The sequence below is a fragment of the Vipera ursinii genome (assembly GCF_947247035.1).
Source record: "Vipera ursinii genome assembly, chromosome: 4".
Lineage (NCBI taxonomy): Eukaryota > Metazoa > Chordata > Lepidosauria > Squamata > Viperidae > Vipera > Vipera ursinii.
In genome coordinates, this window is record NC_139514.1 from 108,030,643 (window position 1) to 108,046,635 (window position 15,993).

A 15,993-nucleotide genomic window follows, 5' to 3' on the forward strand; every position below is an offset into this window, starting at 1 on the left:
AGCTTGACCATGGGATAAGGTCCAAGTCCCACTTTGGGACTTGCACTAGCCTAAGCGTAGTTCCTGCCTCCCCTGCCTGCTGGCCAAATGGATCGTGGCATCGCTGTCTCCCCTCGGTCTCGGAGGCTGGCGTTTCCTTTTATTTCTCCTTTAATATCTCGCTTGAACGCCTGGGTGATGCATAAGATCGTTTGGGTGATATACCATTTAACTGACGTCGAGGGAGTTCCGTGGGAAATAAAGCAGAGAATATATTCGGAGAATGAAGAGTGTTCTAATCGGTGGGCATTATGAACTAAAAAGCATGAAGCCATTTATATTCTTCCCCCTGTGATGAATGTGAAAGGGGGAAAATGAGAAAATAACCAAGAGGGGCACTGGGAATTCTGTCTGAGTGAAATTTTGGCTCCTGGGTATTTCGGCTTCTTGTTGATGGCCGGCAGGGCTGTTTCCTTGCCAACCACTGTGCAGGAGAAACCGAAGGGCTTCAGGGGGTGGTGGGGAGGGAACAACAAAGTTTCTGCAGCTGGAAATTGTTTTTCTTGTGATTCCACCTCTCCCCCCCCCCACTCCCATCTCTGCTTTTCTTCTGTAACCTTATCCATCTTCATGAAATCGATTAACCAACTTTAACACTTCCTGTTCTTCCTAATGCTGTCGAGGAGTTTGAAGGAAGCTTTGTTTTACAGAAGGTAAGATTTGCGGCTTCACCGCTTCCCGCATCTCTGCCTGTAAGGGGGGGGGGTGTCCATGACAATTCTCGCCAGCTATCTCACCACGGGGCCAACTTGCTACGGCCAATACTCGTTGCTGGACAGGAGTTACCCTAATATCAAAGATCGGGTGGCGTAGAATCGTTAAAAGAAAGGATGCCGAAGGAGCGACAAAGCGAAATGTGAATGACCAACATGAACACTTTTTTTTAAACCTTATTTTAAGTAATTAAATTGACTTGTCCGATGGTCCCATGGCAAGTTATCTTGTGGAGAGTTGGCCATGGTGAATTGGCCGCAGAGAGTCGGGGGCAGTGAGTTGCCCCGTTGTGGCCTGTGCCTGGGTTTGCACACAGACACACGTGACACCTGCCCATTTAGGTGTCTGGCCAGGTGTGTGTGTGTTAATTGTTTATTTTTTAAAGATCTGTATCAGACTGAAGCATCGGTGCAGAAAGCTGGCCAAGAGTTCTATGGGTCTACTCAAAAGCTTACTGATTTGGGCCCCAAAGCTGCCTGGTCTGTCTGACCATAGTTAGGAACAGGGTCCCACCTGAGATACTTTCCTTGAGGGACCTGCCATGGTTCCCAGATGCTTCTTGGGCACCACTAAATGAATTAACGTTAATCTGGTTTAGATCCTGAGCGTGCTTAAGGAAGCCTTTCTCCCATTCTGGACTTGCCAGTCTGTCCCAAGGAATGGAAGAGACCTCCTTAAAGACCCATCCTTCTGCTGTTCCTCCTGCAGCCTTCTCCTGCCTTGACCCCAGGCAAAGGAACACTCCGTCAAGTTTTGGCTGGTGCCACAATTATTGCTTCTCAGCTCGCCTACCACCTTGGGGCGGGGTGGGGGGGAACAGAAGGGGAGAGATTTGGAATGCAGACTTCCAAAGATTTAAGAAGGCTCAAGGACGTTACCCCAGGTGTCTGGCTAGACCCAGAAGTACTTTCTCATCACAATGTTTTTCTACTTGATTGGGCAACCTGACCTGACCCAGAGGGAGGAGGGACAATTCAGTGCTTTTACTCTGCGGACTCGGGAGGGGTCTTGCCAGAGCTAATTTTGTTTTCATTAGTGCGGGAAGTGATGTACTCAATAAAGTTTCACACCAAGAGATCGGGATGTCTCGAAGGCGTTTGCTTGGTTGGGTTCGGCAGTCGCAATCTTGACATTAAACCAGCTCCGTCAAGACACGCTGCCCTTCAGGAGTTGCGTGTAAATGCAAGAAATCCGCACGCCGTGTTTAGCAAATCCAAGGAGAAACACGCTGGTCCAGAAGGTGCCTTTGAAAAGGAAATTTAGGTTTCCAATCTTTTGTCGACCAAAGCTTAAAACATTTCCTGACATTGTAATTGACCCGGGCTTACGAATTCCTTTGGTTGGGCAGGATATCCACCATTTCCTACTTTATTAGCCTTCTTAGAGGCGTATTAAATTGAGGCATTCGGTATTCAGAAGATATTATAAAGGAACTAGAAAGTTTTGTTTCCTACAAAATCAGATAACTTTTTCTCTCAGTACTGAGTGCCACCTGGCAGTTGTTTATGGCATGATGGGATTTTGTGTAGCAGCAGCACCACCAGCTGAGCAATCTCACCTGTCCCAGGTGTTCACCTTCAGTTCTGCTACTGGACTTCTCAGTTAGATGTAGCCGTAAAAAATGAACTTGACCAGAAGGATGAAGCACAATCCATTTCTCTCTCTCTCTCTCTCTCTCTCCCTCCCTCCCTCCCTCCCTCCCTCTCTCTCTCTCTCTCTCTCTCTCTCTCTCTCTCTCTCACACACACACACACACACACACACACACACACACACACACCTCCCAAAAGGCCCCCTCTGCCATTTTAGATTGTTGTAGTAACTCCGCTCAACTTCCAAGTTGCTGGTTGCACATCAGTTAAATTTTTGGCACACAAATACGAAGCAGATGGCCACGAAGGTCCATTGAAGAATTAAGCCTGAGAGAAAGGGGAGTGCCAAAGTTGTGGGTAGAAATGCAAAAGAGCGCAATAAAGACTCACACCCCCCCCCCCCCCGAATGAAGATTCAGTTCTGGATAAACTAATCCAATCTACCTGCTTCAGAAAGGGTTGTTGCATTGTTAAACGCGGGCATAACCCCAGTTGAGGGAAGTTTAAAGATTGTTCTCTGTTGTGCAGTTGCTGAATGGCTGCTGTTATATCTTAGACCAGAGGTCTTCAAACTTGACCCTTTTATGACTTGTGGACTTCAACTCCCAGAATTCCTCAGCCAGGCAAGTTGGCTGAGGAATTCCGGGAGTTGAAGTCCACAAGTCATAAAAGGGCCAAGTTTGAAGACCCCTGTCTTAGACTTTATAAATTCAGTTCCATGATTAACTATCAGTGTAAAGCCTGAAATAAATGCAACGTAGTGAAATCAGGCATATGAAGAGCTGCATGCTTCCTTTTTAAATTGTCGACAATATTCAATTCACACTGACTGACTCAACTGCAAGTGACGGATGTGACTGACATTCTGAATTGTGGAGGAAGCAGCCTTTTTGTTCTGAAAATGTTGCATGTTGTATGTGTCCCTTCTTTGTGACTTGCTAGGACACTGAGATAGGAACATCTCTCACGTGGGTGGCACAATTTGTATACCTGTGGACAGAGATTAAACCAAGGGTCTTCAAACTTGGCAACTTTAAGACTTGTGGACTTCAACTCCCAGAATTCCTCAGCCAGGGCTGGCTGAGGAATTCTGGGAGCTGAAGTCCACAAGTCTTAAAGTTGCCAAGTTTGAAGACCCCTGGATTAAACCAAAGCCCACATTGGGTGGCAAACCTAGTAAGCTCTGAATGTTAGGCTGATTTTTGAGTGGAAGGAATATCTGATCCAGCCTAGGAAGGCCATCTTCTGCTATTTAATATCTTGGGGAAATGTTAGTTGAAGAACTGGATTGTGGGAAGCCTTTTAAGGTGTACTGCCTAGTACAAAAAGCAGAATTCTATACTTACCTTTTGACTGATCCATTGAACGGGACCTCTGTTGTGGCTGGTGTCTCTGGGACATACGCACATCCAAACGTGTGCACGCGCGCATCTAAACATGGTGAAGGGTAACTGCTTATCTGAAGATGCCTCACGGGGTCTTCCCTCTTGCAGCAAGCAGAGATGAGCTGCAATCCAGGAAAATTAAGCTGGATTATGAGGAAGTGGGAACCTGTCAGAAGGATGTTATTAATATCTGGGACAAGAAACTGTTGAACTGCAGAGCCAAGATCAGATGTGATGTGGAAGACATTCATACTACCCTGAAAGATGGTAAGTTCTGAATCCAAAGGACTTAGGACCTGGGGTAAAAGACCCACCATGGGTCGCAACCAAGGCTTGGCATCTTCAGGGGAGGGAAGGGACATAACACAGAAATGTTGCTGTGTCTCCAAATCCCAATGGGGTTCCTTTGCATCTACTGCTTGGTGTTCTTAGTTGATGAGTGTTTGATCACAGCATTGAGTTTTGATTTAGCTATCGTGGGAAATGGAGGTCAATTGAGTGGAGGTCAATTCTTGGTGCTTCAGAAGCACACCCAGGTTGGGTTTGTGTGTTTGTGGGTGTGTGTTTGTGCCCACAAGAGGAAGGGACCTTGTCCCTTCTTTTGATGTACTTTTCTTGCATTTCTCCAGTGGGGGAACTTCCCGTAACCCGGCAGATTCCCTCTGCCTTCTACCCACCATCCCAACAAAAGTTCAGCCCTGCTTATCTTTCAAGGCCAATCAAAGGCAAAGCTGACTTTCCTAGGTTCAGAAATAGCCTCACCACTGCCAGATATTTTCAGCTGTTGCGTACACTCAAGGCTGTCCCTGTGTATACATGTGTGATTGCAGGAAAAAATAAATAAAAAAATGCATCCCTCTCTGCCTTTCCCTTCTTCACTCTTTTGTTCAGGTGTCCCCAAAAGCCGCCGGGGAGAAATTTGGCAGTTTCTGGCCGTGCAGCACCGCGTCAGACACCGGCTGCCAAATAAGCAACAGCCTCCAGACATCTCCTACCAGGACCTCCTGAAGCAGCTGACGGTGCAGCAACATGCCATCCTGGTGGACCTGGGTGAGGGCACGACTCAGCTGGCGGATGCTGTGGGCTGTGTGTGTGTGTGTGTGTGTGTGTGTGTGTGTGTGTGTGTGTTGCAGAGCATCTGCATATAATCGTGAAGTTGCAGCATCATGCAAAGAGCCTCAGGCTAATGTTTTGTTTTCAGTTGGAACTGCTTTTATGGTCCTTCCCTGGAGCTCGCTCTCCAAGGAAGCTTCCCCTGGGCCCCGATTTGACTTCTGACCTCACCAACCCTTCTTGTTTTGTCCCAGGAAGGACTTTCCCCACCCATCCCTACTTTTCGGCCCAACTGGGTGCAGGGCAGCTCTCTCTCTTCAACCTGCTGAAAGCCTACTCCTTGCTGGACAAGGAGGTGGGTTATTGCCAGGGCATCAGCTTCGTGGCCGGCGTGCTACTGCTCCATATGAGTGAAGAGCAAGCCTTCGAAATGCTGAAATTCCTCATGTATGATCTCGGGTTCCGGAAACAATACAGGCCCGACATGTTGTCACTGCAGGTAAGGCAAAAAGGAAAAAAAAGAGAGAAAAAGGACATCCTCGTTCAGCTGATTTCCTGCAGAACCTCTATAATTTCCACTGCAGAAAGGGGTGGGCAACCTTGGCTCTTTTATGACTTGTGGACTTCAACTCCCAGAATTCCTGAGCCAGCCATGCTGAGGGGAAAGGGAGGGGTTTCCTTGCTGAGCCATGCTGGCTCAGGAATTCTGGGAGTTGAAGTCCACGAGTCATAAAAGAGCCAAGGTTGCCTACCCCTGACCTAAAGTATTCTTACTGCCGTCAGCATATTATAATATCAGAGTTCCAATTTTTCCCCCAAGTTCTTTATCCATTAAGCCTAACAGAAAATTCTCCGGTTTTATCTTTATATTCCCTTTAAGTGAGCAGACAAGCTGTTTCCTTCACCTTCTTGACTAGAGGTGAGGCCCAAGACCTACATTCTGAGTGGCTCAAACCAGGCGTGAGTGATGGCCAGTTGTTGTTAGCTGCAAAGTCGTGTCCGCGACCCCATGGACAACATTCCTCCAGGCCTTCATGTCCTCTACCATCTTCTGGAGTCCATTTAAGCTCATGCCTACTGCTTCAGTGACTCCATCCAGCCACCTCATTCTCTGTCGTCCCTTTCTTCTATTGCCCTCAATCTTTCTCAGCATTAGGCTCATTTAACATGATTTAACATAATTTAACATGGTTGAATGTTTGTGAAGGAACAAGGTTGCCATGGAGCTCTTAGGCAGGTATGGACCTCCTAACCTCCTCTTTTTTCATACCTTCATGTAGATCCAGATGTACCAACTGTCAAGGCTTCTTCATGACTATCACCGGGACCTTTACCACCATCTTGAAGAAAACGAAATCAGCCCAAGCCTGTATGCTGCACCCTGGTTTCTCACTTTATTTGCCTCACAATTTCCTCTGGGATTTGTAGCCAGAATCTTTGGTAAGGATCTGTTTTGCCTCACAATCCTAAGGGCACATTCATTGTGAATGTCACCAGGAATATATCTACCCCCTGTAGATAGGGCTCGCAACTTGGGAGTCCTCCTAGATTCACGGCTTACTTTGGAAGATCACATAGTGGCTGTGACTAGGGGGGCCTTCGCCCAGGTTCCTTCCGACGCGATCTGAAGACTCACTTGTTCGAACAAGCCGGCCTGGCCTGATGGGGGATGGGTTGGGATTTTATTGTTGTTTTTAATATATCTATTTATTGTTTTAGCTTGGGCATTGTGTTTAATTCTTTTTTAACTTTTGTATCTTTGTATTTTTATATGTTTGCCCTGTTCACCGCCCTGAGTCCTTCGGGAGAAGGGCGGTATACAAATAAAATAATAATAATAATAATAATAATAATAATATTAATAATAATAATAATTATTATTATTATTATTATTATTAGGTAGAAGAGAACAGGATTTGTGCCACTTTTTTTAAAAAAAACTTCTTTTGGGGTTGCAATTTGTCTTCTCAATAGCATTGGCAGAGGTCATAAATTAATGGTTCTCTGTGGGTTGTTCTGGTTTTTTTAATATATATATATATATATATATATATATATATATATATATATATATATATATATATATATATATATATATATATATATATTCTGCGATGTTGTATTAAGATGCATTTCATTCCTGGGATGAACGGGAGCTGCCCCCTCTTGCCTGGATAGGAATTCCAATTTCAAAAATCGTCTGTTGACCTGCGAAACTGCGTGTCCCATTGGAGACCCCTTTTTCCATGCCTTAAAATTTGGTGGTTGGGTTTTTGTTTTTCCTTTCTTTTGTTTTGCTTACGATTAACTCTGTCCACAGGAATATAGAGCCAAAATGGTTCTGTCAGCACTGGGACAAACCGAACTGAAGCCATTTTCATTTTGCCTTTGTTGCTACGTATTTAGTTTAGAAGAAGACGGAGGTGTAGTTCCCAGTTAGCCAAAACAATTCAAATGTATGGGAACCAAGGTCATTGCTGATAACATTTTGGCGGTCTGGAGAGCTGGGAAGAGTGCCCAAGTTTTCTGACAATTGGTGAATGCGGTTTATGACAACAAATTGGGGTGGGAATTGCAACTTGCAACTTTGTAACCAAGGGAGGGGAATTTAGTCTTGGGTTCACCTTTGTATGTGCCGTTATTTTGTAGCCAAATGAAAATGTTCTTTGAGGAAGAATTCCTTGCCTTTAAGATTTTTTAATTGCTCTCATCTATCGGAACCCTGACAGGTTCTTTACAAATAGCTGGACTTGCTTCTTTGTGTTCATAGTTTGCTGGGTTGCCTCTTTTCGCAACTGGAACTTCTAAAAATACAAAAAAGCACTCCAAAATATAATAAATGTTTTTTTATGGGGCAGTCTGAAATTGGATTATTAACCCAGCAACAAGTTTCCTTGTATTTTAGTAGAATTTCTTCCTATTAAATGTAACAGATTGTAGAAAGACAAAAGGTCAGTTTCCACCTTTGGGTTGTGTGAATCTTACAGGTAGGTTGTTGTTCACCTAATTGTATGAATGATGTGCTTTTATGGGGTAATCAGTGTACAGACAGTCCTCAACTTACCACAGTTCATTTAGTGACCATTCAAAGTAACAGCGGCATGGAAAAAAGTGAACTAGGACTGTTTTTTTTTAAAATTATGACCCTTGCAGCATCCACAAGATCACGTGATCAGAATTCAGACACTTGGCAACTGGCTCATATATATGACGGTTGCAATGTCTGTAGGTTGTGTGATCGCCATTCACAACCTCCTGACAAGCAAAGTCAATGGGGAAGCCGGATTCACTTAACAACCATGTTACTAACTTAAGAAATGCAGTGATTCACTTAGTTTTGGCAAGAAAAGCTGCAAAATGGGGCAAAGTTCTCTTAACAAATGTCTCGCTTGGCAACATACGTTTTGGGCTCAGTTGTAGTCAAAAAATGACGACTACCTGGGGTCTTAACTTTTTTTGCTCTTCCCAATCAGGAAGAGCAAACATTTTTTAATTGTAGTTCCAAACGGAAAAGGAAAAAAAGAACTGGCTCACCCAGTTTCAGCAGGCTGTTGACAGTCAGCTGTTTGATGAAGCGCGGGGGCGCCTTGTTTTTTTTCTGGCTGGTGACAACTTGGGCTACCTGGGTGAACCTGAGCAGCTTTTCCTCCATCCTTTCTTTAGTCCGCCTGGACCAATTGCCGTCTGGTCTAGACTCCTGAAACATCCCTCCTTCTTCGTTGCCCCTCCAGGGCAACTTTCCGTCCCCTTAGGGTCGCCGGGCAGAACAAAATCGGGCTGGGAAGTCAGAGCCCCGGCTTCTTCCACCCGTCTCGTCGAACGCCAAACCGGAAGTCTCTGACGACTACCTACTAACCTATCATTTTGCTCTTTCTCGCCCCAGATATTATTTTTCTTCAAGGTACAGAAGTCATATTTAAAGTAGCGCTATGCCTGCTCAGCACCCGGGAGGAACGCATCATGTCGTGTGAGACATTTGAAAGCATTGTGGAGTTTCTTAAGAACACCCTCCCAGACATGACAGAGCCCCAGATGGAGAAGATAATGGCCCAGGTAATGTAGATGTCAATGCTGTGACAAGCTGACCTGAAGCCATTTGTCATTTTGTCTTTGTTGCCACATTTTACTTTAGAGATTTTAGATGAAGGAGGGGGAGGGGGGAATGTGAAGTTTCTCAGTTAGCCAAAACAATGCATCGGTATGAGAACCAAGGTGAGTGCTGATAAGAGTTTTAGCGGGCTGGGAAGCTGGGCGGAGAGCCCACATTTTGTGATAATTGGTGAATGTGATTTATGACAGCATATTGGGGAAGGAAAAACAACTGTAACTTTGTAACCAGGGGGAGAGGATTTTTAGTCTTGGGTTCACCTTTGTACATGCCGATATTTTGTTTCCTAATAAAATGTTCTTTTAAGGCAGAAATCTTTGCCTTGAAGTTCTTTTAAATGGTTTCATCTATCGGAACCAAGACAGTAGATTTATTCTTGCCACCCTCTCTTTCTTAGAAGCAAAAAGCCTGTTAAAAACATCCCTTGACTGATATGCCAAGTCTTTGGGGTATCCTATGACTCACTGTTCCGTTTTTTTATTAAGTAAAATAACCTGTTAATTAAGTTTTTAACAGATGTAAATTATTCCTTACTTTTCTTTTCTCTTTTAGTTAAGTCTGTAGTGTTTTTGCTGTGTCTATTAAGGATGAAGTCTTTGAGCTCAGCTTGAAAACCTCACAGAATGTCCTGTATTGATATGTTGCTGCAATAACTTGATCCACCAGTTTTGGAATTTCAATGTATCTTTGTGGAGTTTTAGGAATTAAGTAGTTTCTCTTTGAAATATGGAGCTCTTTTTTTTAAAAAAAAATTGCTAAGTTAGAGCTTGGCCCAGAACAAGATGGCTCCCTTTTTATCATTTGTCCAGTGAAGTCCTTCGGGTGGTATGGCCATCAAAGCAAATATGCGCAAGAGACAGTGGTTTGCACTTTAAGTTGTTCTCTCCATCTTGAATGAATCTGGGGCTGCTCCATATAGATTGAAAGTTTTAATTTAGTCAAAATGGGTGTGAGAGAAGCATAATATTTTTTATTTTTTATTTTAATTCCATTTATATCCCGCCCTTCTCCGAAGACTCAGGGCGGCTTACAAGCTTAGCAGTAGCCTTCATTCTATGTATATGCCTGCTTATTAGGGCTTTCACACACACCCCAAGCGGCATCATTACAAAGTCAGCTTATTGCCCCCAACAATCTCGGTCCTCATAATAATAACAACAACAACAAAGTTGGAAGGGACCTTGGAGGTCATCTAGTCCAACCCTCTGCTCAGGCAGGAAATCCTACACCATTTCAGACAAATGGCTGTCCAGTCTCTTCTTAAAAACGTCCAGTGTTGGAGCATTCACCACTTCTGGAGGCAGGTTGCTCCACTGGTTAACTGTTCTAACTGTTAGGAAGTTTCTCCTTAGTTCTAGGTTGCTTCTCTCCTTGACTAGTTTCCATCCATTGCTTCTTGTCCTGCCTTCTGGTGTTTTGGAGAATAGGTTGACTCCCTCTTCTTTGTGGCAGCCCCTGAAATATTGGAACACTGTCATCATGTCACCTCTTATCCTTCTCTACATTAGACTAGACATACCCAATTCCAGCAACCGTTTCTTGTAAGTTTTAGCCTCCAGTCCTTGATCATCTTTGTTGCTCTTCTCTGCAGTCTTTCTGGAGTCTCGACGTCTTTTTTACCTCATGGTGACCAAAACTGGATGCAGTATTCCAGGTGTGGCCTTACCAAGGCATTGTAAAGTGGTATTAGTACTTCACGTGATCTCGATTCTTTCCCTCTGTTAATGCAGCCTAGCAGTGTGTTGGCTTTTTTGGCAGCTGCAGCACACGGCTGGCTCACATTGGTAGTCTTCTTTCACACTCTGAGGTCCAAAGAGTTCAGTTATTTGTCTTCTCTCAATTAGCCAGTGGATTATAAGGACTCTTTTTTTCCCCCTCTCTCTTTTGCTACCCATGGTAGGTATTTGAGATGGACATTTCCAAACAGCTTCACGCCTATGAGGTGGAGTACCACGTTCTGCAGGATGAATTGCAAGACAACCTGAGCCCTTGTGAGGAGATTGAAGCTTCAGAGAAACTTGAAAGGGCCAACAGTCAGCTGAAGAGACAGAATATGGATCTCTTGGAGAAACTGCAGGTAACATAGAGCCAGGCTCAGTCTGAATTTGGGAGCAGCTGGCAATATAAAATTAGGCAAAGAAGAAGCCTTAGAAGGAAAAACCCAGTGGTACTTTTCTTCCCCAGAGACACACGTTTCTCTGCAGGTAATCCTTGACTTATAACCATTTGTTGAGTGACTTTTCAAAGTTACATCGGCACTGGGAAAAGCGATGTACAACCATTGCAGCATCCCCATGATCACATGATCAACATTTGGACATTTCTCCACTGACATGTATTTAGGATGGTTGAAGGATCCCGGGGTCATGTGAACCCCTTTTGCGAAAAGCAAAGTCACAAAGGGAAGTTAGGTTCACTTAACGGTTATATTACTAAGCCTTACAAGTGTTAATTGATTCACTTAACTGTGGCAAGAAAGGTCATAAAATGGGGCAAAATCCACTTAACAACTGTCTCGTTAAGCATTGGAAATTTTAGAGTCAGTTGTGGTTGTAAGTCAACCTACATCTTGTCCTTTGTTTACTTCCATAGATGTTCTTAGACTTTAATGTTTTAAGTCTAGAGCGGGGGGGGGGGGGGAAATCAGTTGACTTCAAAAAACATCTTCTTCCCTAGTTCCTCCCTATTTTATCTACACATCTGAGAAAGACACGGCTATTTTTAAATGTCGGCTTGTTCCTCAAACCAAGGAGAAGCTGAAGCACCGTCCAGAAAATGGTGGTCATGAAAGAGGCCAGCTATCGTGGCCTTTGGGCAGTAAGCAGAATCTACAGATCCAGGCGGTAGGGCTGTTGCCGAAAGTCCCACCCACAGCTGTGTGAGTGGGAAGGCCTGGTGGGTGCATGAATTAATGTATGATCTTCCAACAGGGTACATATTCTGGGCAGGCCACACAGATTAGGAACTTCTGGTGTAAATGGTGGCAGCTAATTGGATCAGATGTTAAGTTCTTGTGGTTCTTGTTCAAAACTAGAAATAGGAGCATCCATTTATCTGATACGGATGTGATGTGTCATTTTCACTAAGCTAATGTTTTACTTCTCACGAACTTGAAGATCAGGAGAAGAGGTTTAATCAACCTGTGCTTAATCTTTTGGGCAATTTAGGTTATCTAAAACTGCTCATTTTTTTAAATTCATAAAGTGCTTTAGTTCAATTACCGGTAACTTTTTTTTTAAAAAAATCGCAACAAAGCGAACCTTCGTTTATGTTAATAAGTCACTAGGCACTCTGAATTCCCATCCTTATCAAGCGAAAGTGAAACCACTCGTGTAAAAAAGAGCAAAGTTAAGAGTTCTGACATTGTCAGAAGTATAAAAATATCTTTCGATGGATTTAAAAAAGAAATGATGGAGAGAGGGAACCACTGAGTAGCAAACATGTTCATGGGCTAGAATCGCTGACAGTGAGAAATGGGATAAAGAAAATACGATGTATTTATTTGAAATAAATAAATTTAAAGGACAGTTTTCTGAAATGAAGGGCTGTCCTTTAAAATAAAGGTCTGTGGAGATTCTCGGTCATCCAAGTCATAGTTGTCCCAAAGATGCTTTTTCACAAGGCAACTGGACTTTCTCGTTTCTCTTTTGAAGACATTTCGCTTCTCATCCAAGAAGCTTCTTCAGCTCTGCCTGGATGTGAGGAATGGAAGGATTTATATTCCTTGCAGACAGCTGGTCGTTTGCATTCTTTTAGAGAGCTGTTGAGGCCACCTAGAAGCTTATCTGTGTCATCAGGGTCACCTGAGTAGCGCAAATGGGTGTGGAGCCTTCTTGGAACTGTTGAAAGGACTGGTTTGCAGAATGGAGATAGATTATGTCGTATCCCGCCCCCCCCCCCCCCTCTCTGTTGAGAGAAGAATGTTCAGTTTTGACATAGATGGCCTCGTTGACCCTTCTTTCAAACCAATAATAATAAAGTCCTGTCTGGCCTCTCTAGGAATCATGAGATTGGTCAGAACTGAAGGATCCGGAAGAAATCTCCCTTTGCCCATCCTCTCTGTTTCCTCTTTCTGCTCCTTGTTAGGTTGCCCATGCTAAGATCCAAGGTGTGGAGTCCAGCTTGGAAGCAGCCTTGAGAAGGGAGAGCCAGATGATGACTTTAATCCAGTCCCTGGAAGAGGAAAAGGCTCTGTATCAGAAGGCCCTGGAGAAGATCTGCAGCTATCTGCCCCTGGAAGCTCTGCCTGACTGTGAAGAGCTGCTGAAAAAAGTCAATTGTCATCCAAACAAATTCTAGAAGAAAGCCATAAACGAGGTGTGTGGGTGGTGGGGAGGAGGAGGAGAGAGAGAAAAACATGCTTTGTGCTCACAGATGGAAGGAAAAGAAATGGGCCGCTGCTGGAAAGGGGATGGACTTCAGTTCACAGGTTTCTGCAAGCAGTAGCCACGGTAGCTAAGAGGCCTTTTTTCAACCCCAATATGCAAATCCCAGGTTCACGTCTTTTCTTTTTTTAATAACGCATGTACATAATTTGCAGTGCACAGAACAAAAGATGGGTGTCTAATGAAGAAGATCAGGTGTATATTATTTAGGACTGATCTAAACGGGGAAACCGGTGAAATTTGAGACTGCTTGTAACTTAAAACCTTGAAGACTCTACTTGCCCTCAGTCAGGAAGGTATGGGGCGGGGTGTGTGTGTCTTTTCTAAACGCTGATCAACACTTGAAAAAAATAAAAATAAAAAGCAAGAATGTATTTCCACCTCCAAAAAGCAGCACAGGTCCCAGCTGAGGGGATGGGTGGGGATGCTGTGCATGTGTGCTTCCTGTGTGTGTGTGTGTGTGTCAGGGGTGGGGTGGGTCCGTTTCTAAAGTTCCTCAGGGAAGATTGCTAGTCCTTCCATTCCGTAGGAACAGTTGTGTTCCTGCGGACGCACAACTGACTCCTCTCTCTTTTCGGGGGGACCTGGTGATGGTTGATGCTGTCGTGCCTGCCCCAAACTCACCAATTCCCTATCCAGACAAGCAAGGAAGGCATATCAGGGACCCCTTCACTCCCCCTTCCTTGTGCGACAAGAGAGCAAAAGCAGTGGGTGGTTGAGGTGTGGCTGGGGCGGGAGTGTGTCAAAAAGCAGGTAGGGCTTTCCAGGTAAGCTCTTCTCCTGGGGAAAAGTCACAAAGTCTCGGGATTGAGTCCTTGGGATCGCTGACCTGGAGGGATCAGTTTGGTTCAGGGGATCCTGACTGTTGAGCGCTGTCCTTATCTTAGTATCTCGAAGCATCTTCTTCACGCTCTTGAGATTTAGGTCACCCTTCGGACAGCCCGTGTCACTTCAGCAATGGCTCAGAGATGCCTTGAAGCGCTACAAGTCCTGAGAGGGGGAATGGTCACCGTTTAAACATGATGGATGGAAGAGCCTTCAGCCAAATGCCGGGTTCTGCAGCTTGATTCCATTTGGCCAAGGAAGCCCTGTAAGATCTCCCTGCTTCCTCAATTGTCCAGCTTTCCCCCCCCCCCCAACACCCAAATGTTAGTATTTCTTCCACAGGGAAGATTCCATAAACCTTCAACGTTGCACCTCCAACAGAAGAACAAATAGATTGTCACAGAATTAATGCTAAGGGGAGTGGTGCTCCCTACGTTGTACATTTCAGAACATGTCTGTTCCTTCCTCTTTTTAAGAAGCATTAAGCAGCAGAGATTCGGCTTCTTGAAAATCCAGCAGTTTCTGGGTCATGTTGACTGTGTTTATCATTATTATCGTCATGTTCTGCTCTGCCTATTTCTTAAGTATGTTTGTTTTTGGAAGCTATTTCTGCCATGCAGACCAGACACTGAAGTCAACATTTGATCTATCAAAATTATGAAACTAGCAACAAAAGAAATATATTTTGGAACATGTTGTCCCCGCATTGGGAACGACTTGTTGTATTTCTCTAGCTGCTTTCTCTTAAAATTGTGCCAAATTCAGCCAAGTGTCTTACTTGTACAAGGCACAGGTGTGGATGAAAGTGCTTCAATTGCGTCATGGATTGAGTTATGCAAACAACCAAGGGAGATACAGTTGACGTTCTCCTTCCACTGCTCCAGTCTAAGTCCAACCCACGTCCCTTTTTTCATTTCTTGATCATATAATTTCCTAGCTTTTCCTGGGAAGAGTCCCAAAGAAAAAGCAAATGCATGGCAAGACACTGCCCTAATTTCATCTTTGCACGGGAGATTTCCCAAAGATTGCGCATCTGGCATTATTTTCTTGCTGCTTCTTATCAAATCAACAGAATCCCACCAAACCTGGCGAAGTTGCAGAAACATTACACTTTTTATCAGTCGGAGGGAAAATGTATTGTTTTTTTGCAATTTCATTTGGGGCCGTCTTACGCACGTAGAATTGGTCTCCGAGAATTGTGTGCCAGTGGTCTGAGTTATCAAGGCGCGCAAGATTTAAACACACACACACACACACACACACACACACAAACAAAAGTTTCACGCTATGTCGGTTTTATTGACTTGTTCACTTTGTCACATGGAAAATTTTCCAATAAATGCCTTTGCTGCATTTGCTCATCTTGTTTTCATTTCGCAGTCAGAATATTTTTTTTATTCTGCAGTCATAATAATATTTTACGTATCCACAGGGAGGTTTTTTTTTGGTTCCTCTCTTGTAACGTTAGAGCTCTGGGCTACCCAATTAAACAAACAAGCCGCCAGATCCTTTGAGCCCAAGAAACATTTCAGGACATAATCTTCTGATTGACGGACAATGGCCTTAAAAATGACGCTTCACACACATTGAGATAACAAGCCTTGACTGGCTGTGTGGAAGGGAAGGAGTTGGAAGGATGCTCTGAGAGACGGACTGGGGGTTCCAGTGCAGGTAGTCCTGAATTAACAACCATTCATTTAGTGATTGTTTGAAGTTACAACCGCCCTGAAAAAAATGACTTATTTATTTATTTAGTTAGTTAGTTCAATTTCTATACCGCCCTATTCCCGAAGGACTCAGGGCGGTTTACAGGGCAGCATAAAATACAATATAAAAGATAATATAAAATTAAAATACATTAAATTAAGCCCAATTAAAACAATATTTAAAAA

General features: G+C 44.0%; 1 protein-coding gene across 2 annotated transcripts in view; it reads left to right on the forward strand.

The window, feature by feature from the left end:
• Positions 1-15,448, forward strand: part of TBC1D4 (TBC1 domain family member 4) — a 98,455-nt gene extending 83,007 nt beyond the window's left edge. For both annotated transcript variants that reach the window (XM_083362293.1, XM_083362294.1), the window contains 7 exons: positions 3,839-3,997; positions 4,622-4,780; positions 5,038-5,282; positions 6,064-6,223; positions 8,667-8,836; positions 10,792-10,968; positions 12,978-15,448. In XM_083362293.1, coding sequence (XP_083218419.1) covers positions 3,839-3,997; positions 4,622-4,780; positions 5,038-5,282; positions 6,064-6,223; positions 8,667-8,836; positions 10,792-10,968; positions 12,978-13,190 — 1,283 coding nt within the window. In that variant the 3' untranslated portion in view covers positions 13,191-15,448. The remainder of the gene's footprint in view (positions 1-3,838; positions 3,998-4,621; positions 4,781-5,037; positions 5,283-6,063; positions 6,224-8,666; positions 8,837-10,791; positions 10,969-12,977) is intronic.
• The last annotated feature ends 545 nt before the right edge of the window (positions 15,449-15,993 follow it).